Genomic DNA, 20,631 nt, shown 5'->3' with positions numbered 1-20,631 from the left:
ATCTAAATGTAGTAGTTTGCATCCACTGACCCCAAACTCCCAAAGATTTGACTTTTGAAATTAAGACTGAGATTCAGAGACCCCACATTTTATGTCACTGGTGACAGGGGTGGATGTATTCTTTACGGTGGCTTTCAGGGACCCCTGCAAGGCATAGGTGCTCCCAGAATCTTCCTGTAAGATCAGATGTGATGTTCACCCTGGCCTTGACATGGCCCCTCCCCAAATCCGCAGAAGGAGAGTCACACGTTAGTACAAATACCTGAGTGCTGCTTCCCGAGACCTCTCATACCTGGGGGTGGGGGTCTAGTGAGCAGGTGTTTCAGCCCCACCCCCACCCCGGAGGGCCGATCAGCAAGCAGGCTAGATCTGAGGGCTCTGTCCTCAGAGTGCAGTGGAAGGGAAGTATCCTTGAGAAAAGCAGAGCTAAATAAAGAAGTAAATAAACAGAAACAAGCAAACCCCAAGGGGAGCATGCCCTTGAAGTGAGCCCTCCCATTCTCTGTGGCCCAAAGCCCCACACTTGGGACTCTGCCTTCTCCTTGGCTGCCACCTCTCCTTCCTCCCTGGAAGGCACTGTACCATGGCCAGGGTGTCACTGCCTGTCCGTCTTCCTGCACGATCTCTGCAGGTGCCCAGAAGGACAAAGCTGGGCCATCACAGCCATTGGAAAGCTCTACTGTCCACCACCTGGCTGCCAGGTTGGCATCCCCGGGTGCTGCCTGGTCCACGTGAACCAGCAGGTTGGCTCTACAGCAGGATTTACAGCAGAAATTCTTTTTCACCAGAACTTCCTGTCCACTCTTTTCCAGCTACGTCTGCCAGGGTTGGGTTTTGTTGATGTTGTTTTTTGGCCATGTCCATGGTGTGTGGAGTTCCCCGACCAGGGACAGAACCCCCACCTCAGCACAAACCTGAGCCACTGCAATGACAATGCCCCATCCTTAACCGGCTGGGCCACATGGGAACTCCCTGACAGAGGGTTTTATTTTCCTTTTTAGGGCCACACCTGTGGCATAAGAAGGTTCCCAGGCTAGGGGTCGAATCGGAGCTGCAGCAGCTGGCCTCCACCACAGCCACAGCAACTCTGGATCTGAGCCTCGTCTGTGACCTACACCACGGCCTATGGCAACGCCGGATCCTTAACCCACTGAGCAAGGCCAGGGCTGGATCCCCAAATCCACGCAGAGACAATATCAGGTCCTTAACCTGCAGAGCCACAATGGGAACTCCTACTAGAACGCTCTCGTTTAAACACTTTAAGCTAACAAAAACCCCAGGGGAAAAAAAATGCTTCTGCCCATTAGATCTTGTCTTGATTGGAGTTTCAGACTTTGCCAAACACTCTTCAAACCCATTACTTTAATTTATCAGTGCGCCCGGAAAATACACGGTCTTTAGCTGTTGTTTATGAAGTGCTGTGATTGTCTCTCGGAGAAAGGCAGCCGGAGGCAAAGCGGGGCCGTCCTGGCAGAGGCTTGGGGAGGTTGATGCTTCTCCAAATCCGGTAATAAGGAGGGAGCCAGAACTTTCTTTCAACGGTTAAAATTGCTTTTCCAGGCTGGTGAGCCAGAACTGCTTCCCTGAGCCTCTCTTCTAATGATCTCCCACTTGATGTTGGCACTCAGCAGAATCTGGAACTTGGCATTATGGCACAGATGTCAGGCGGAGCTTAGAGGGCTCGGATTAACCGGCGTGACTTCACAGAAGAAACCATGTCCCCACGTCAGCCCCAAAGGACCGCTCTTGGCAATGTGCCCAGCTTAGAGGCTCCCGCGAGGTCATAGAATCACCTCTCCTTCATTGGATGGTGGGCATCAGTGTGAGGTCTGCAGCTTTATGTATCTTTGAACCCACCGTTCCCATCACAGGATGAGGAAAGGGCCATGGCTTGTTGATTAACGGGAAGAGAAACGAACCAATGACCCCGAACAAAGTCTCGTGACACCTTTAAGAAGAGATTGAGAAATGCGGTCTAGAAAGCAATACACACAGGCAAATCCATAGTGCTTGAATCATGGTGATTAATTAATGTGCAGATGTCAACCATGAAGGAAGAAACCCAGGTACCAGAGGCGAGGCTTTATGCCTTTCAGCAGCATCCATCCCCAGCCGGGGGGGAGGGAGAGGCAGGAGTCTGACAGTGCAGGTGCTGGGAGCAGGCATCGCACCCGGACCAGGCTGCACCTGCCAGCTCACGCACCCTGCCGTCTGAGCCCGCGCAGAGAACCATGCACCACGCGAACAGAAAAGTGGAATGCTTCGATAGCCAGTTTTTTCTTCTCTTTTTTTCTTTCTGATTATTTTTTATTCATTTGTTTTTTTCATTTTTTTAAAGTTTTATTGAAGCCGAGTTGATTTACAGTGTTTCTGCTGTACAACAAAGTGATTCAGTTACACCTGTACACACACCCATTCTTTTTCAGACGCTTTTCCCGCAGAACATTGGGCAGAGTTCTCTGTTACCCAGCAGGCTCCCATTGGCCAGTCATTCCATATACCGCAGTGTGAACACACCAATCCCTGTTTTTTTCTTTTCACGGCTGCCCCTGTGGCTTATGGAAGTTCCCCGGCCTGGGGTCTCATCGGAGCTGCAGCTGCAGCCTACACCACAGCCACAGCAACTCCAGATCCTTAACCCACTGAGCGAGGCCAGGGATTAAACCCACGTCCCCACAGAGTCAACCTCAGGTCCTTCACCCTCTGAGCCACACTAGGCGCTCCACCAATGCCATTTATTTGAGTCTTGGTGACTTTATCCCAAGCTGCCGCATGACAAGGATTCTTCAAAACTGGGAAACAGTTTTTGAATCTAATTTCCCTCCAGTCATACTTACCACTTACCTCGCAGGTTACAGTGAAGGAAGGTGTTGAAAACTAAAAAAAATAAAAGGAAAAGGAAAGACAGAAGATGACACACGGGAAAGATAAAGGAGTTCCGGCAAGTTTCACTCGTCAACGCCAAAGCCACGGTCACAGCATTCCGCCAAAGACAAAGGGGATGACCTGGGTTAACTGTGACTGGGGGGTCCATGGAGTCCTGGGCAGCCTGAAAAAAAATAGAGGAAAACGTGCTGGTGAGAGGACCTGGCCTGCCTCTCTCCTGAAACCCCACTGAAATGCAGACAAGGCCCTGGTCCAGGAGGGCCGAGAGATGTGGGGAGAAGGAGCAGGGGCGGTTGTCAGGAGACTCTTAGAACTGCGGTGTGTTGATGGGCTAAATATCCAGCCAAGCAGGAGGAGCTGAGAGCTACAGGCCAGGTGGAGAGGCTGGGTTGGGGAGGCCGGGCCTCCGCAAGACTCAGGATGGTGGGCTCACTCTGCACGGCTGCGGGCAGAGGAGCTGCTGACCAAGGACAGGCTGGCTGTGATGCTTGGGCAAGTCCTCCAGGCCCAGCCCCAGGTCTGCCCTCACACTCCGAGTCCAGGACATTCAGCTTACTGGGCCTTCCTGCTGGACCCCCTCAGCAAGGCCAGCTCGGAGGCTTCAAGAGAGAACCTGCAGCATGTGGACACTGGCGATCTCCCTGTGAGCCCACCAGACTTCTGCCAGGCGCCCACAGGCAATCCTCTGAGTGTCCACAGAAACGCACTTAATTAGGAGTAGTCAGCCAAGGATCATCAGAAATTGAGGCAAGACCAAGATGTGACAGACGAGAGGCCATGACAAATGGAAAAAAGAGGAACTTGGAGAAAAAGACCGTGTGTAAAAACAGAAGAAAATGAAAATAAAGTCATGGTTTGGGGGGTTTTTTGGATTTGGGTTTTTTGGGGGGTTTTTTTTGTTTGTTTGTTTTTTTGTCTTTTGTCTTTTTGGGGCCTCCCTGCGGCACATGGAGGTTCCCAGGCTAGGGGTCCAATCAGAGCTGTAGCCACCGGCCTACACCAGAGCCACAGCAACAAGGGATCCAAGCCGTGTCTGCCGTCCACACCACAGCTCACTGCAACGCCAGATCCTTAACCCACTGAGCAAGGCCAGGGATCGAACCCGCAACCTCATGGTTCCTAGTCAGATTTGTTCACCACTGAGCCATGACGGGAACTCCCATAAAGACATGGTTTTTTTTTTGGTTTTTGGTTTTTTGTTTTTTGTGTTTTTTTTGTCTTTTTGCTATCTCTTGGGCTGCTCCTGCTGCACATGGAGGTTCCCAGGCTAGGGGTCCAATCAGAGCTGTAGCCACCGGCCTACGCCAGAGCCACAGCAACGCAGGATCCGAGCCGCATCTGCAACCTACACCACAGCTCACGGCAACGCCGGATCGTTAACCCGCTGAGCAAGGGCAGGGACCGGACCCGCAACCTCATGGTTCCTAGTCGGATTCGTTAACCACTGCGCCACGACGGGAACTCCTAAAGACATGTTTTTAAAGATAGCGATTAATAACCTCAGAGAGAAAAGAGAAGATACTGTATCCAGGAAACCAGATGTGAAGCTGTCTTGAAAAGACATAAGAAGAAAGAGCTCTTGGGAATTAAAAATATGGTAACAGAAAATTTAAAAGCCAGAAGAGTTGAACAATGAAATAAAGGAAACTTCTAAGAAACGGGGGAAATTTTTAAGTAGTCAAAAAAGCATATTCAAGGAAAATGGGATTTAGAAGGAACAGGGACTTAGAACACTCAATGTTCAAATTGGAGCCCAGAAAGAAAAAAGAGAGGGAAGAAAAACTCTTTTGAGCTCAACAGCAAAAAAGCAGACAACCCAACTGAAAAATGGGCAAAGGACCTGAACACACCTGACATTTCTCCAAAGAAGATATACAGATGGCCAACAGGCACAGGAAAAAAGGCTCCACATCACTGATGATTAATTAGAGACATGCAAATCAAAACTGCTGCAAGGTAACACCTCACACCAGTCAAAAAGGCCAAATAACAAATGCTGGAGAGGGTGTGGAGAAAAGGGAACCCTCCTACACTGTTGGTGGGAATGTAAATTGGTACAACCACTGTGGAAAACAGTATGGAGGTACCTCAGAAAACTCAATATAGAACTGCCATATGACCCAGGAGTCCCAATCTTGGGTATATCGCCAGACAAAACTTTCATTCAAAAAGATACATGCACACCCATGTTCACTGCAGCACTATCCGCAATAGCCAAGACATGAAACCACCTAAATGTCCATCGACAGATGAATGGATTAAGAAGCTGTGGTACATGTACACAATGGAATTCTGCTCAGCCATAAGAATTTAGAATGAAATTTGCATTTGCAGCCACATGGATGGAACTAGAGACTCTCATACTGAGTGAAGTAAGTCGGAAAGAGAAAGACAAATACCATATGATGTCACTTATATCTGGAATCTGATATGGGGTCCAGTTGAACCTTCCACAGAAAGAAATTCACGGACTTGGAGAGGAGACTTGTGGTTGCCAAGGGGGAGGAGGAAGGAGTGGGATGGACTGGGAGTTCGGGGTTATAATAGATGCAGATTATTGCCTTTGGAATGGATGAGCAATGAGATCCTGCTGTAGAGCACAGGGAACTATATCTGGTCACTTGTGATGGAGCGTGGTGGAGAATAATATGACAAAAGGAATGTGTGTGTATTTTTCTAACTGGGTCACTTTGCTGTACAGCAGAAATTGACAGACATTGTAAATCAAGTCTAATGGAAAACGCTTTTTTTAAAAAGAGTGTGGGTTTCTTTTGGAGGTCACAGAAATGTCCTAGGGTTACGGTGATGTTTGTACACTCTTCGAAGGTCCCAAAAGCCCGGAGTTGTACACTTTATGGGTGAACTGTGTGGTGTGTAAACTCGGCCTCAATAAGACGGTTAACAACAACAGCAAAACCTCTTCAAGGACCCGCACGAGACCGTCCCTGGACTCACAGGATGTATGGAAGGCTGGGCTCCCTGGAGCCCCAGCAGAAGGGGGCAGCAGCCCCACCCTGCGCTGCCTCGGGACGGTCCGGGGCTCAGGGAGGGAGAGGGTGATGAAGCAGGAAGGCAGCCGCAGGTGGGAGCCGGACAGCCGGGCTGAGGTCAAGGCAAAGGCGTCCCCACTGCAGGCTGGGGGTGGGGGCGAGGCTGAGTGTCCGGAGAGACGGGTTTCCGGTGGACAGTGCTGACTGCTCTGCTCTGGGGCTCACAAGCAGCGTTAGGTTTCCAAGATCTCCAGAAGTTACCTTCTTCTTTTATCACTGAAAAAAAAGTTTGCAGGAGTTCCCGTCGTGGCACAGTGGTTAATGAATCCGACTAGGAACCATGAGGTTGCGGGTTCGGTCCCTGCCCTTGCTCAGTGGGTTAACGATCCGCTGTTGCCGTGAGCTGTGGTGTGGGTTGCAGACGCGGCTCAGATCCCGCGTTGCTGTGGCTCTGGCGTAGGCCGGTGGCTACAGCTCCAATTAGACCCCTAGCCTGGGAACATCCATATGCCGTGGGAGCGGCCCTAGAAATAGCAAAAAAAAAAAAAAAAAAAAGTTTGCAGTAGACATATGTTTTACTGATGAAATTGTAAGGGGAGAGTCTTTACACACACACACACACACACTCTCTCTCTCTCAATGAAACACCAGGTCCGGCCCAGAAGAGGACGTGCCCCCCCAGGAGGTGGTACCTTGGCCTCCAGCGGCTGTGAGCCCGAGTTCATAACCCAGGAGCCCCAGGAGCAGGACTGAGGCCTGGCGGGTGGTGCCAGCCGTGCGCCCCCCCAGGCTGAGCCCTTGAACAATGAGGGCCTCCTTGGGCTTGGGGGCCCCAGGCTGCTGCAGGCCCCGGGGCAGGAGGGCAGGAGCCTAGCGTGGGCGCCTTGTCGCCGTCCTTGCCTGTCCTCTGTGCACAAATGCCCCCTCGCCGGCATCTCATCAGTGAGCACAGCCGGACGGGAAGCGGGTTTCACTCTCTACACTGGGAGCAGCCGACCCCGCCAAGCGGCCCTTCGAAGCTTCACACTGGCCCTTGTTAAACTTCCAGAGGAGCTGGGTCCCCACGCTGGGTGGGACCTGGGTGGCCCACCTGCTCACGTCCCGCGCGCTGGCGAGTTCCCTGCGGTTCTGGGCGTGGGGTCTGGGCCTGCGGACCCTGTGGGTGCCGGCTGCTTGGGAACCTGCAGAGGCGGGAGGACCAGGGGAAGCCAGGCCAGGAAGGGACCGGAGCCACCCCTGTTCCTCCTCTGCAGGAGCACGTCATGGGGAAGCTTCCAGAAGGAATAGTGGGTTGTCGCAGTTAAGTAAGAGCTAGGGATCCCCTTTGTCATCTGAGGGGGGATTTCCAAGTCTTCTGCTTCGCCCGGAGCCCCTAGGAACCCCACCACCCAGGGGTCTTGAGGGCATCTCTGAGTGTCCCTGGACCCCCTCTGGGCCCTCGCAGGTAGCACAGCGGCCCACACAGCCCCGCCTCTGCTGCCTGCCCAGGGGCCCCAGCAAGGGGACCGGCGACCTGCCAGCCATCTCCACTGCTGGTCACACCAGCCAGCTTCTCCCCGCGCAGCGTGGCCCGCACACTGACTGCCTGTCCCCTTTGCGCTCCGCAGCTCTCGCTGGGGTCCCAGACGGACTTACAGAAGAAGAAGAGGCGGGCGCCGGCCCCCCCGGCACCCCAGCCCCCGCCGGCCAGCCCGCTGGTGCCCGCCCGCACGGAGGACCAGGAGGAGAACAGGAGGTCCCGGACGGGTGAGTGACAGGGACACCTGCATGCCCTGGGTGTCTGGCCTGCACTGCCACGGCTGCCACCCCTGCAGCGGCCGCCCCCACGACGGCATTAACCCCAAAGCACTCAGGCTAGAGAAGGAAAGTCTGGAAATAAACAGTCGTGCGTCGTAGCCTCAGGCAGGCTTTCTGGGCGTGAGCGAGGGGGCTTTCAGACGGGGGGCTGGTGGGGGAGCGAGGGCGATGGAGGCGCCCGGAGAGCACGACCGACCGAGGCCGGGGAGCCGGGGAGCGAGGCTGGGGATGTGTCTCCTTGATGGAAGAAGCCAGCTTTGGGACGGTGCCTACCTACTGCTGCTGGTGTGAAAGGTGGGTTGACCCCAGGGTTTCCAGGTCAGGGGGCACCAGCGCAGCCACCTTTTGAGCACCCTGTTTGAGATGGATCTCCGCCTACATGGCCTTTGTATTGAGAAAAAGGGAACCACAGTAGAGAAGATGCTGTCGCGATACCTGTGAGCAGACGGCTGTTGGATCCCGACATCCTAGCCCCTCGGGCTGAGCAAGGAAGCAGGCAGGAGAGGCGAGGTCTCGGGTCCACCGGCCAGGGAGGCCCCACTTTATCTTAAAAGCCTTCGGTGTTTGCTACTTCAATTGCGTAGGCACAGGAGTTGCCCTTGACAAACAGGGATTGTCCGGGATAAGCCCTTGGCGAGTGCTTCAGCCCTCATGACCGGGGCGTCAGAAGCCATGCCCTGAGCCAGTCTCCTGGCACCGTCATCTTTTGCCTTTGACCTCAGGCCTGCAGCCTCCAAAGGGAAAAGACACCCAAGGATACGTGGTCACATCACACCGTCAGCACCTAAAACTGTCACAAGAGCGACTTGGCTGTTTGTCGGCATGTTTCCCCTGGCCAGTACCTCGCTCTGACGGTCTTAGCATCTCGCAGCCTGGGAATCGATCTTCCTAAGGAGCCAAAGCCTATATGTCATGTCAATGCATCTTCTTTCCCAAAGGAGAAAGGAAACAGAAGCAGTAGCTTATTCGAGTAAAACCTGCTTTTCTCTTTCGTCCCATGAAAGCCGCCCCTGCCCCCATTCTGCCTTCTGAGGCTCCCCCCACTCAGAGTTCAAGTTCCTCACCGAAACTCCACGAAGCATCCATGCGAAGCGGTAGTGAGAATGTGCTTGAGGCCAGCAGTCCCTTCCCAGCCCAGGAGGGACCTCTGGACTCAGCCTTCAAGGGCCGGGGCCTGTCCCACGAGCTTGAGACCCTGGCCTGCAGATGGGCACTTGGTGGCCACAGGGGTGGCAGGAGAAGGGCACTGCATGTTTTCAAGTGAAAGCGTAGGGACAGCTCCCACTTCAAAGAGGAGGCCTGGGTGGTGGTAACCCCTCCAAGTCTCCTTCTCATCCACAGATTTTTGTTTGTGAAGCTTGAAGAGGAGGCAAGGAGTTCCCTTCCTCCCGAAAATAACTGAATATTTTTGGGGTCGGGGGTCTGGGTGGCCATTTCAAGGCAGACTTCTGCCTTCCATCCCCATCAGAAATCCCCAGGAATTAAAAATACCATGTCACCGCAAGCACGACTTTTAACTGGAGTCTTGGAAATGTTTTAAAGTAGCCCCTAGCCGCCAAAAAATACACGGAGCTTCTTTCCGTATTCGGACATTTAGAGATAAAAAAAAAATTATTTATTTATTTTTTAACTTGCACTAAAGTAATAGTGTAGCTGTCTGGGCTTGAGTCTTGACCCAGATTTCTTGGTAAAAAAGAATGCGGCTTCAAGGAGAAGGCCTGCTTTTCTAGTGGTTCTGCCTTGGCATGGCCTTCCTCTGCCAGGCACTTCCCTGAGCCACGCCACCACTGCACACTCATTCACACCTGCCTTGGTTTATCCTCGCTTTAAGGAGGAGACGATATATAGATATGAGGAAATTCACATTTTCCACGTCTACAGAGCTATAACCAAGAGAAGGAATAAATAGATGTATCTCTGGATGGAGAAATGAAGTCTCAGTGTTTTTAGTGATGGTGATGGCGTGAAGCATAGACCATTAGTTAGAGCTCGAAGAAAGTGTTTCTAAAAGAAACTCCTTATGACATCTGTAACTCCTACTATTTGTTATATTAAGTCATTGACTTTCAACAATTTTATTAGCAAAAGAAAAGCATTTCGTAGCACATTGAAAATGGGCCCCCAAGGTGTGAACAGATCAGAGGGGGCAGCTCCGATGGATGGTCTGAGAAGCAGACAGGAGCGGGGGTTCCACCCTCACGCTTTCTGCGGCTCAGGATCCTCTTCGAAACAAAGTTGGAAAACATCGCCCCAAACAACGGACAAGAGGTGATGGTATCTAGGGCTTAGAGAAGCAAACAAAGTTGGTGGTTACTGGATCCGTGAGAGGTAACAGGTGGAAGCAACAAGAATGAGCTAAGAGTCAAGCCGGTGCACCTGGAAAAGACTCACCTGAAGAAAAGGTTCCTTGAACTTGACAGAGAGGTTCGGGGGCTTTAGCCACAGTTTCGGGCCCAGCATTTAAAAAAAATAGCTGTGCCTCCCAGAAACAAATGGCAACTGCGCAGGTGTTTTCAAATCAGCCCAAGGATGGGACCTATGCACATAAGGTGTCAAGCACTAGAGAGCTTGGATTTGGTGCTGAATGAGGCTGGATTTGGTCCTGAATGAGGCTGGATTTGGTGCCTGGTGAGGTTGGATTTGGTGCTGAGTGTGGTTGGATTTGGTGTGGGGTGCAGTTGATTTGGTGTGGGGTGAGGATGGATTTGGTGCCAGGTGTGGTTTGGTTTGGTACCAGGTTGCCTGCCTCTGGTGAGTGATGGTGATGTGTCTTCCTGTTGGAGGCAGACTCTCTGGGCTCGACCGTCTGAAGTATCCCTGTTGATTCCGTGCAGGTGTTGGACGGCAGGTACCACAAAAGCCTCCCAGGGGCGTGGCTCGGGGCCCCCCCCAGTTAGTGCTCCCCCCGCCCCCGCCCTACCCACCTCCCGACACAGATGCAGCAGAGCCCCTGGACTCCCCTGGGGATGGCGCTGCCTGCGAGGCCTCCGACCCGAGACCCACACGTACGTGCTCTGTTGGGCGGCGCTCTGCGCCAGCCCTCCTCTCTCCCGTCTCTGGTGGCAGGACTGGTTTCCAGACTTTCCGCTCTTGTCTTTGGATGCATGCGCCTCTCGCTCTGGCTCAATGCGGCGTGTCCGGTTAACAGTGAATGCTCTCTGAGTGCCAGGCAGCTGCCTGTGAAAACCAATTTAACCCCCAAACCATTCCTGCTGTGGTCTAACCCATGAGCCACTTGTATCGCACCTCCATTTCAGCTGAAACCATACCAAGTGGGTGGAGACATCAGCCAGGAGCAAACACTCCCCCGAGGAGAACTGTCCTCAGAACGCCTGGTGGTGGTCACAGCCGGCTCTGTGCAGCGCAGCGATGACAGGTGGTGCTGGCTGTGCCGGTAAATCGTGGGCCGGCTCCAAACATACAGGACTTGGGATTAGAATCTTTGAACCATTAGTTCTGCAGAAGGGGGAACAGCTTGATCTGAACCTAGCAACAGCCAGAACTCAAGGCTCATTTGTTTCTATTTCTTGTCACACCCCGTCTGAGGTCAGGCTCCCTTCATTGGTTCTAGGGGTTCCTTTTGGATTTTAACTAACACCGTGTACGGCACCCTGGTCTCCAGACAGGTGGCAGTTTTACATATTTAACTGTATGCGCATATACATGCAGAGGACACCACCGTATGTCACGCATGCCTGCATCTCCCCTTCAGATGCTGGGGCCGGGCGAGGATGCTCCCTTGTGAAGTGGGTACCACTCAGGGCGGCACTTTCCCAGCAGCGGGATGTCACTCCCCGTCCAGCCCAGGGAGCGGCTGGTGCCCACTGAGATATGCAGCCTTCTGGTGAGGAAGCTCACGCTTTTGGCCATCTGACCTTTCTCTGTCTTCTCGGGAAATGGCGACTCGCTCTGGGTCAAGAAGATAACTGTTGGACTACGTGCCAGCTTTCTCTAGGCAGAATGATCCCGATGCATTTTATCATTTTCTTTCTTTTTTTTTAAAAAAAAAGACTTCTTTTCCATCCTTAAAATATGGTTGATCACCCCGATGCTGGACATGCTTCCAAATGCAAATGCACTTTATCAGGGATTCAAACACTGTGGATTAGACAGATTAGGCGGAAAGATGACAGCGGAGGTCTAGACAACTCCGGAGCCATTTCACCTCCAGAGAGAGTGGGTTTTAAGCCCCACACGCCAAGGCAGTCAGCGTTCAGCGGCCACTCCTGAGGCTGGCGTCCCCGGCACAGATGCTCCTTCCTGGGGAACCAGCGGGAGAGGAAGGGCTGAGTGGGAAGGGTGGCCCTTGGCAGTGGGAGCTGCGGTGTCTGCGCAGGATGGGGAGCCAGCCCCTGCCCCCCCCCCGCCCCAGCCCTGCCCAGGAGACTTTCCGCACAGACAGCAAACGAGGCTCGCTTTCTTTTGCCTCCAGGCTCCCGTCTGCTTCTCCTGCCCCAGCGCATCCTCTCCACGCCCTCATCTCCCCTGTGAACGTCCTGACTCACCTGCCATCTTTGTCGCCCCTCTGGTCCCTCACTGGTGCCGGCAGAGACCCTTCGGGGAGGGCGCAGAGGCACAGGGGACAGGGGCGGGCCCGTGAGTGTTACTATGTCTGCACCAGGACCCGGGGGCTCATCAGATCTTTCTCCCTCTTTGTGCCCCCTCCCCTGCAGCTGCATGGCCCCCTCCTCCCCCACCTCTGGGTCCGTGTCCCCGGGGATTAAGGCACCCAGCTCAGAGCTGGTATTTATCTAATTAGCAAAACTGTCCACGCCACCGTTTACAGCATGAAAAACCGGGCTCACCAATCCGCCTGCTTTGATTCAGGTCTTTAAAAAATTAGGGAAGACGGACCCTTTGTGGTCATTTGTTTTACTTTTATCGACATCGTGTGGGAACCTGCGTACCACTCTCTGTACCTCCAGGGGCTGGAGGGTGTCAGCACCTCAAGTGTTGGGTGTGATTCCTGCCCCGATGGAATCTGTCCCTGTTGTCACCACTGGAGCTCAGCAGGGTCACCTGCATGCCAGCCACCAGCACCCCTGTGTCTCCTCCTGGGTCCCATGTTAGACCTGTGCTCCCCGTAAAAGAAGCAGCATGTTCGGGGGCAGGCCACCCCCCCCACCCAGTACCCGCAGTGGGGGAGGTCCTGCCGGACGGACACAGAGCCAGAAGCAGCCACATCGCTGGGCACAGCGCCACCATGGAGCGGGCGCACCGGGACGTGCCACCATGGTGTCTTTGACCCTCAGCCTTCGCCCGCCTGTCACCCAGCTCCTGTCCCACTGCACCCGGTTGGCGCTGCGCATTTTCGGGGATTTGTACTGTAGGTGGTGTGTTCCACCCAGGCTGTCACAGGGAGGTGACATGCCTTTTTCTGAGAAAAAGTCAGCACAGCCAAAGGTAAAAGACAAAGCATTAAGCAGCTGGTCGCAGCAGTGGATTGGCGCGCAGATGTGAGAAGGTGGGACAGAAGACGTGAAATAAGTCCTCCATCTGCACCCTCGCTGGCTCCCGGTCTCCGTACCCCCCGCCTCTGGAGGGTCTTGGTGCAGGTCCCACCCTCATAGCCGTGCTGGTGCACCTGTCATGGCTGACAAGCCACGGGCCCTCTGCCAGCCGACCTGAGAACCAGCCGGGCCCCAGGCCCTGACCCGAGGACAAGCCCTCCTGCCCCGTTTTATGCTGAAAGTGTTCGCAGTACTCGAATCATGGTCCTTAGACCACACTGACCAGGAATGGAGGCAAACCGGAGGAGGCCTGGGCTGCTAGGTCAGAGCCACGTTCATCCGGGACTCCCAGCTTTTTAACCAACGTACGGTTTACGGTCACAAGAAGCAAGAGAACTGTTTCCGGGTGCATCTCCTTGGCTCTAGGGGACAGCCGGAACTGGCTGCTTCTCCAGCCCCTGGGGGGGCCCAGCTTGGAGCTCAGATCAGTGTGCACAATCAGCATCCCATCAGGGGGGCGGGGGCAGGCTCTCTGTGCCTCCCCATTTCGGGGAGCCCGTCCGTGGCGTACCTACCCCTCCTTCCTGTTATCCTCTGGGCGCTCATCCTCTTCTCCCGGCTCTGGGTGCTCAGGCCTGTATGTGCTTCTTCACTGTTCAAGCTGCTCAGAGGCAGGAGCCGTCCTGGGGAGCACCTGACCCTACACTGAGGTCTGTCTGCGGGATGCCCTCCGCAGAGGCAGCACCGCCTCAGGAGCCTTAGCAGTCACCCCTGAAGAAAGATGCGGAGCTCATGGTAGCCCTCCGCCCCCTACCTCCTGGGTAGCCCCTCCCCGTGAGCAGGGACTCATGTCCCCCGGGGGGATGGGCAGCAGAAGTGGGCGCTCCTTGTCGCCCTTGAGATCGGGCTTAAACGGTCTGTGGCTTCCCTCTGGGGCCCCTCTCACCCACTTGCCCCGAGGAAAGCCGGCTGCCACGGTGACATCTGCCCTATGGAGAGGCCACACGGCAAGGACAGAGAGGGCCTCCAGCCAGCGGCCAGTGAGGAACCGAGGCCCTGAGTCCACTGCCCATGAGAGCTGTCCTGCCGCAGCTGCTGACCGATCCTAGAAGCAGAGGCTCCCCAGTCGAGCCTGCAGCTGAGACCACAGCCCTGGCCAAGACCTCAGTCACAGCCCGTGAGAGGCCTTGAACCCGAGGCCCTCAGCTGGGCTGTGCCTGGGTTCCAGACCCACACACACTGTTGAACAAATTCTTAAGGCTTCCAGCCTCTGAGTTTTGAGATAATTTGATTTGTGGCACTAGGTAACAAGTACAAGCTGCAGAACCCCATCTTAGACCTCCGCAGACAGGGGGCCTCTTCTCTCAGGGAACAGGAACCCCATGGGAACACCTGGTGTGTCGGCCGAATCTGAGACCTCGAGTCACCATCGAGGACTCTTTCCTGGTTCACCTTCGGGGCTGGCTTCCTCCTCAGGCTGGTGTCCAGGGCACGCAGGCTGTTCCCTGCACCCCATCCAGACACTGGAATTCTCGCAGGATGGAGAGAGACTGTCTTTCCCGGGAGCCTCGCAGGAAAAGGAAACCCTTCCCAGAAATATGCCCGACAGCAGCCTCCTGGACCAGCCCCTGGTGAGGACGGAGCCCTCCGAGATGAGTCAGGCCCATCCTGACAGACAGGAACCAGGTTGGCTTCCCCAGGGCGTGTGGGTGTGGCTGGTCAGCAACCAGCTCTGCCCCTCAGGAAGGGTGGGGTGCACACTGACAACGATGACGACGGCCAGCGGGCTCACGATGCACAGGGCGCTGCCTTCGGCATCCGTCTTGCACCCGGAGAACATGAGACGTGGTCTGCGTAGGTGCCAAGGAGCGTTCTAGGCAGGTGGCGAAGGCTAGGGGCGTGACTCAGAGCCGAGGGGCACAGACCTGAGAGCTGACATCTCGGGGCGCCATCCTCCTCCCGGGGCCGTCTCAGTGCAGGATGGGCCGCTTCAGGCCTGGCCCCCAGCTGCATTTTTCATTGATTTTTGCAACACCAAAGGAACTGCTAGAAACGCTCCTCACGTTCGAACCAGAGACCAAAGGGTCCCCTGTCTCCATCATCCTGGGGGCCAAGAGGAGAACTGAATAGGGTTGGCGAAGTTGTGTGTTCACGCCACGGATCTATGGAATCCTGTCTTTCTTTTAAAATGACTTCTTGGGGAGTTCCCTCCGTGGCTCAGCAGGTTAAGGACACAGCGTTGTCTCTTTGAGGATGCAGGTTGGATTCGTGACCTCGCTTCGTGGGTTAAGGATCTGGTGTGGCCACGAGCTGCATTGTAGGTTGCAGATGCGACTTCAGTCCGGTGCTGCTGTGGCTGTGGTGTAGGCCACATTGCAGCCCCATTCCACCCCGGCCCAGGAAATTCCATGTGCTGCGGGTGCTGCTGTAGAAAGAAAAAAAAAATTTTAAATAGAATGCCCTAAGAAGCATCATTTTCTCTCTTCCATGGTGAGCTTCGCTTATGGTATAGGTAAAAGGCAGCCCCTTCCAGGTCAGGGCAAGGACGAAGCGGTGTGGACTTGGCCTCTGCACCACCTGGTAGGGAACTGAGGTCGCTCTGGCTGCCACCCTCTCCCTGGCCCACGACCAGGCCAGCCTGTGGAATCGGAGGGGCAGATACTTGATGCGGAAGGGGGAGAAGACTGATTCAGCCTCGCAGCCGCCCACGGCACAGAGGTCACCGTGATCGGGCCTCTGGTGACGCGTTTGAGCTTTTCTTGCGTGATGGTGACAGCCGTGCCCAGGAGTTCCCTGGTGTGTGCTCTTCACCCTTTTGGTTTGTTTTTAATACGCCTTTATGTCAGCTGTAGGCTGTCTAATCACATAGGTAGCTGCTTCGTATGCATGTCTAAACCAGCCTAACTGTGCAGTGGATTCCCTGTAACTTGCTCGTCAGCTCGTGCTGGGATTTCAGTTTTCGTTGAACCTCACTGGGAATCATGGAACTGGACGCCGTCCGGTTCGTGGCCCTGAATTGTTTGTTTACAGTTTGCAGCACTGTTTATGGTTGTTATTAACAACTTACCAGCTACTTATTTCATTGACAAGACCCTGGGGATTGAAAAAAATCAATGCCTGGAGAGCTCAAATTATAGGTCGTCTATTTGTTTCATATTTTTTAAACTAAAGTGCCCAGTGGCGTTCATTTTCTTGTATGTTTCCCCACAGCAGGCTCGAGGAAATCAGCCTTGCCTCGGGCACATGACTTTGGAAGGGAACTGGCAAAGGGTGTCAGAGGCAGCGCGGGGAGTGGGCCTCTGTCTCCTGTTCTCAGTCGTCCGTCGGGTTCTGGCACCACTGTGCTGTGACCACTGCGATGTTTCTAGCTGATTGGCTTTCAGCTTGTGGACAAGTGTCCCTGCTAAAGAGCTTTATGGAAATTCTAAATTAGGGAAATCAAAAGAGAGAAGTAAACTATTTTCAGTTAGAATTAGTTAAATTAAATTTGAGTTTGCGCAAGATAAAATTAGTAATAATAATATCAACAGCAATTGGCATGTCAGGCCGGGTGACTCAGAGTATCTAGAAATATTTGGGGCCCAGCTCCGTGGCTTACTAGCAAAGTGACTCTCATCAGACCCCAGCTTCCTCGACTGGCCCCTCACTTAAGCCTCTGGCCCAGAGAGGAGCCGTGCGCTGGCCTGAGCAGCACGCTCAGGGTGGAGGAGACAGGACAGGAACGTGCCGGGGCCCCCATACCAGGACCAGTCCCTCCCTGCAGTCACCAAAGTCTTACTCTGAAACGGAGAGACCAACACCCAGCCCTGCCTGTTTAAAACAAAGCGGCTCATCCGACAGCTGTGACACAGCTACAGCTCTGGGAGGCGTATTTGTCATGGAAACACCCTAGAAACCCTATGTGTGTGGTGTGTGGACTTCGGAGCAAGCCCAGGGACTCACCCTTGCCCCTGTGTTGGATTTCCTTGCCAATTTCCTTTCCGTGGCAAGAGGACCGGCCCAGCAGCTGCTCCTGCTGCCGTGGGAAAGGGCGCGGCATCCAGGAGGCCATGAAAGGGACAGTGAGCAAAGGGCCCGCTCATAAAGTGGAAGGAGACGCGGCGCTGGGAGAGCAGAGCTCATCCCTGCTCAGAAGTCCATGTTTAAAAAAGGGAACTGAAAGCTTAGCCTTTATTATTGCACCTTGAAAACCATTCATTCTACCCCTAATGAACTCAAGGTGGAATACTACTTGGAAACAAAGCAATGAGAATCATGACGGCACTACATACAGTATTTTAAAAACCCCAGGAGCCTCCTTCCTTTTGCTAGGATGTTTTAGCCCTTTATTTATAAGCTATTATGTCCCTGACTTGAGGGAAAATTGTAAAACTTGGGAACAGCTCAGGGGAGGAGGGGAGCCCCGGATGGGGCTCTCAGTAGCTGGAGAGAGCAGATTATTGAAACCTTAGGAACTGGAAACTTTAGGAATTCCTAAACTTTAGGAATTCCGCAAGCCAATTACTAAATAGGACCATCCCTCAAAAGAAAAACAGGTAAACTAACCATTCAATGATCGTAAAAACAAAGATAACAGATATTAAAAAGGCCACTTTCCAATTACTTAACTACATGTCACTGCTTCTATATCCTTGAGGCTATGTACTTGGAATCAGTGTGATTCAACAACATAGAAGAGTGAGAAGTCCACCCCACACACCGCTTCCCAATGCCACGTGCAGTGGCCGATGACAGCTGGAAGCAGAAGCTGTATTCACACCCCGGACATGGGCAAAGGCTGCAAATCCGGGCTGGATGTAGTCAGTCAATTGTCCAAAGACAAGATGTAACACTGAAAATGCTAAGAATGAAATATTATTAATTACATCAATTATGAAAGCTCATCAGCACCCAGTGCGTTGTGAGGAGGCTCCCAAAAGAGCTGAAGGATGCTTCTTCCATTTTTCAAAAACCATTATTCCATTCAGCAAGGTAATTCATGTGATCGAAGAACAAGCCAACATGTGTCCTCTGCTCAGTATTTGGTAATAAACTGTAAGAGAAAGAATTTGGAAAAGTATATATGTGATATATGTGATATAGATATATGTGAATCACTTTGCTGAACACTTGAAACTAACACATGATAAATCAACATTATAAATCAGCTACACTTCGAGACATTGTTATATGGCACAAATAAACCTGTCTACAAGCAGACGCAGACATAGAGAACAGACGTGTGGTTGCCAGGATGGGGAGGGAGTGGGATGGGCGGGGAGTCTGGGGTTGGTAGACACAAACTCTTGGCATTTAAATGGATAAGCCGTGAGCTCCTACCACACGGCACAGGGAACTCTGTCCAGTCTCTTGGGACAGACTGTGGTGGAAGACAGTGTGAGAAAAAGCCTGTATACCTGTGTGTGACTGGGTCACCATGCTATACAGCAGAAATTGGTGCCACGTTCTAAATCACCTATACTTTCATAAGGGAAAGAGGCAAGAAATGAGAAATTAATGTTCTTAAAGGAGGGAAGTGGCGAAGCAATGGCCGAACCTGATGATGCGGCCGCCACCTCGCTCTCTGGCCGGAGCTCCGTCCCCAGGGCCTTGACAATGCTGTGGAGGGTGGCGTGTGTCTGCCAGGGTCTGTGTTCACACTTTGCCATTTATTTCCTCCAACAGTTTATTGCTGCGCGTCGTTCCCTACCCATGCCAAGCGCTTCTGACGGATGGTCCTCCCTGGAGCTCCAAGCCTCTGACTGTCCCTGTACCCCGCTGTCCTGACTCTGCTTCTCCTGTCCATCTTCCCCCTGTCAGCATAGCAGGGTGCCTTCATACATCCACAGCTCCCTTCCTTTAGAATTTGCAGAGAAGTGCACCTTTCTTTAGAATTTGCAGAGAAAGGCATGAATAGCAGAGATGCGCTTGACTGATGTTCATATTTCCTTGTAGGAGGTAAAGATTTGATACGTAAAGTCTAGGTTGATACCATGGATCTGTCTGAAATGCCTCTTTCCTTGATCTATGGATATGTTTTTATTAAGAACCTTGCTTTATTTAATTCCTTACCCATTGATAGTTTTCTTGTTTGACATCCGGATGCAGAATTTCTTCTCCGTTTTCCTGAACTAGACGATGTCTTTAAATCGCCTAATGAGGTCAGTGTGGGTAGACCTGCAGTAGTCTATCTTTCTGGTAAAACTTAAGTGCCTAAGCCCGCGGACTATAAATACAACCTGTAGGAACTCAGGGCTCCTGACCTATTGCTATATCCATTCAGGATACGTAGACCCAACGTTTTGGTGTAGAAGTTCTCCGAGTTTCCCTCTGACTGTGTCTCCTGCCATTTAGGGGACTTCTGAAAGGGAAGCAGAGGAAGCGGGCCTCTGTCTCACTTGGTCTGTGCAGCAGGGATTCAGTCACCCCCCCAACTGGTTCATCAAACATGGGGTACTTGCTTGAAGTACAGAGCTTGGGGGGCTCTTAGCCTCTGCCCACGATTCTGCCTTAGCATGGCTCCCGTGAGACCAGCAGTGATGGTTCCATGTGATAAATGCTAGGCTGGAGGTTTGCACGGTGGGAAAAATGCCCAAGGGTGTAGTTACTGCACCACGAAAGGGTGTTGCCTGCTCCTTCTAGAGACTGAGGTCCCTCTCCCATCACGAGAAAACCCATGTGGTTGCTGAGAACGGGTCACCTGAGCCGTCGCAAGGCAGACAGAGCAGGTGAAGATACTCCCGTGATGATTCCGGGATTTTTAGGAAAAGAGACTTGCTGCTTTGCTCCTTTTTTATTCTTTGCCCAAAAGATGCATTCGAATTGGAGAGGCTAGTCATGTTTCTCTCCAAAAGCTATTTTCAATGCTGTTGTTCAGGGTAAGAAAAACGTCAGTGTTTTTCACTTGTACGACTGTTGTCTGCTTGATCACAATGAAAATGGCAGCAATAACTGCGGGAGGAATTATCACAGCTGATATTGATATTGACAATAAAGAAATATAAGCTAGAGTTTATAGAAATATATAGCCACAGCTATATATAGAGTCAATCTAGTGCCATGCGTTGGTGAAAAAACAACAGAAAGTTGCAGAAAGTACTCACAGGAAACAGAACAAGTTAGAAAGCGCTCTCTCTTTTTTGCATTGAAATAAAGACCTTTTGTCGGATAAGTAGCAGTCATTTGACCTCAAACCATTAAGGGGGGAAAGTCGAAACAAGAAAAGGTAATGTTTACCTGAATGTTGCAGAAAGCATCAGGATTTATGAGCCAGACGTGAAAGATTGCAGAAGAGTGTATATAATTACAGCAGTAAACACTTGTATGACAAGTAGCTATCACGCCGAAGAAAGATGGTAGGAAATCTGAAGGCAAAAAGCTACGACAGGAACGGGGGAAAGCCCATCTGCTCACAGGGTTATTGGTTAGGGGAACAGAAACTACAGTGCGAAAAGTGCGTCAAATCTATGAAAAATGGAAAGACACAGGCTTGGGGATGGGAGCACACACAGTCAATGGAAAAAGACTGG

At 52.7% G+C, this 20,631-nt stretch overlaps 1 protein-coding gene across 8 annotated transcripts in view; it reads left to right on the top strand.

Annotated features, from left to right (window-relative positions):
* Positions 1-20,631, top strand: part of COBL (cordon-bleu WH2 repeat protein) — a 204,903-nt gene that overhangs the window by 141,371 nt on the left and 42,901 nt on the right. For 6 of the 8 annotated variants that reach the window (XM_047754249.1, XM_047754245.1, XM_047754242.1 and 3 more), the window contains 2 exons: positions 7,484-7,622; positions 10,508-10,678. In XM_047754249.1, coding sequence (XP_047610205.1) covers positions 7,484-7,622; positions 10,508-10,678 — 310 coding nt within the window. The remainder of the gene's footprint in view (positions 1-7,483; positions 7,623-10,507; positions 10,679-20,631) is intronic. The other 2 variants (XM_047754250.1, XM_047754248.1) reach the window with 1 other exon arrangement.

This window comes from Phacochoerus africanus, chromosome 11 (genome assembly GCF_016906955.1).
Source record: "Phacochoerus africanus isolate WHEZ1 chromosome 11, ROS_Pafr_v1, whole genome shotgun sequence".
In the NCBI taxonomy this organism is placed as follows: Eukaryota; Metazoa; Chordata; class Mammalia; order Artiodactyla; family Suidae; genus Phacochoerus; species Phacochoerus africanus.
Note: the sequence above shows the minus strand (reverse complement) of the source record. Positions and strands in the feature narration are given on the sequence as shown.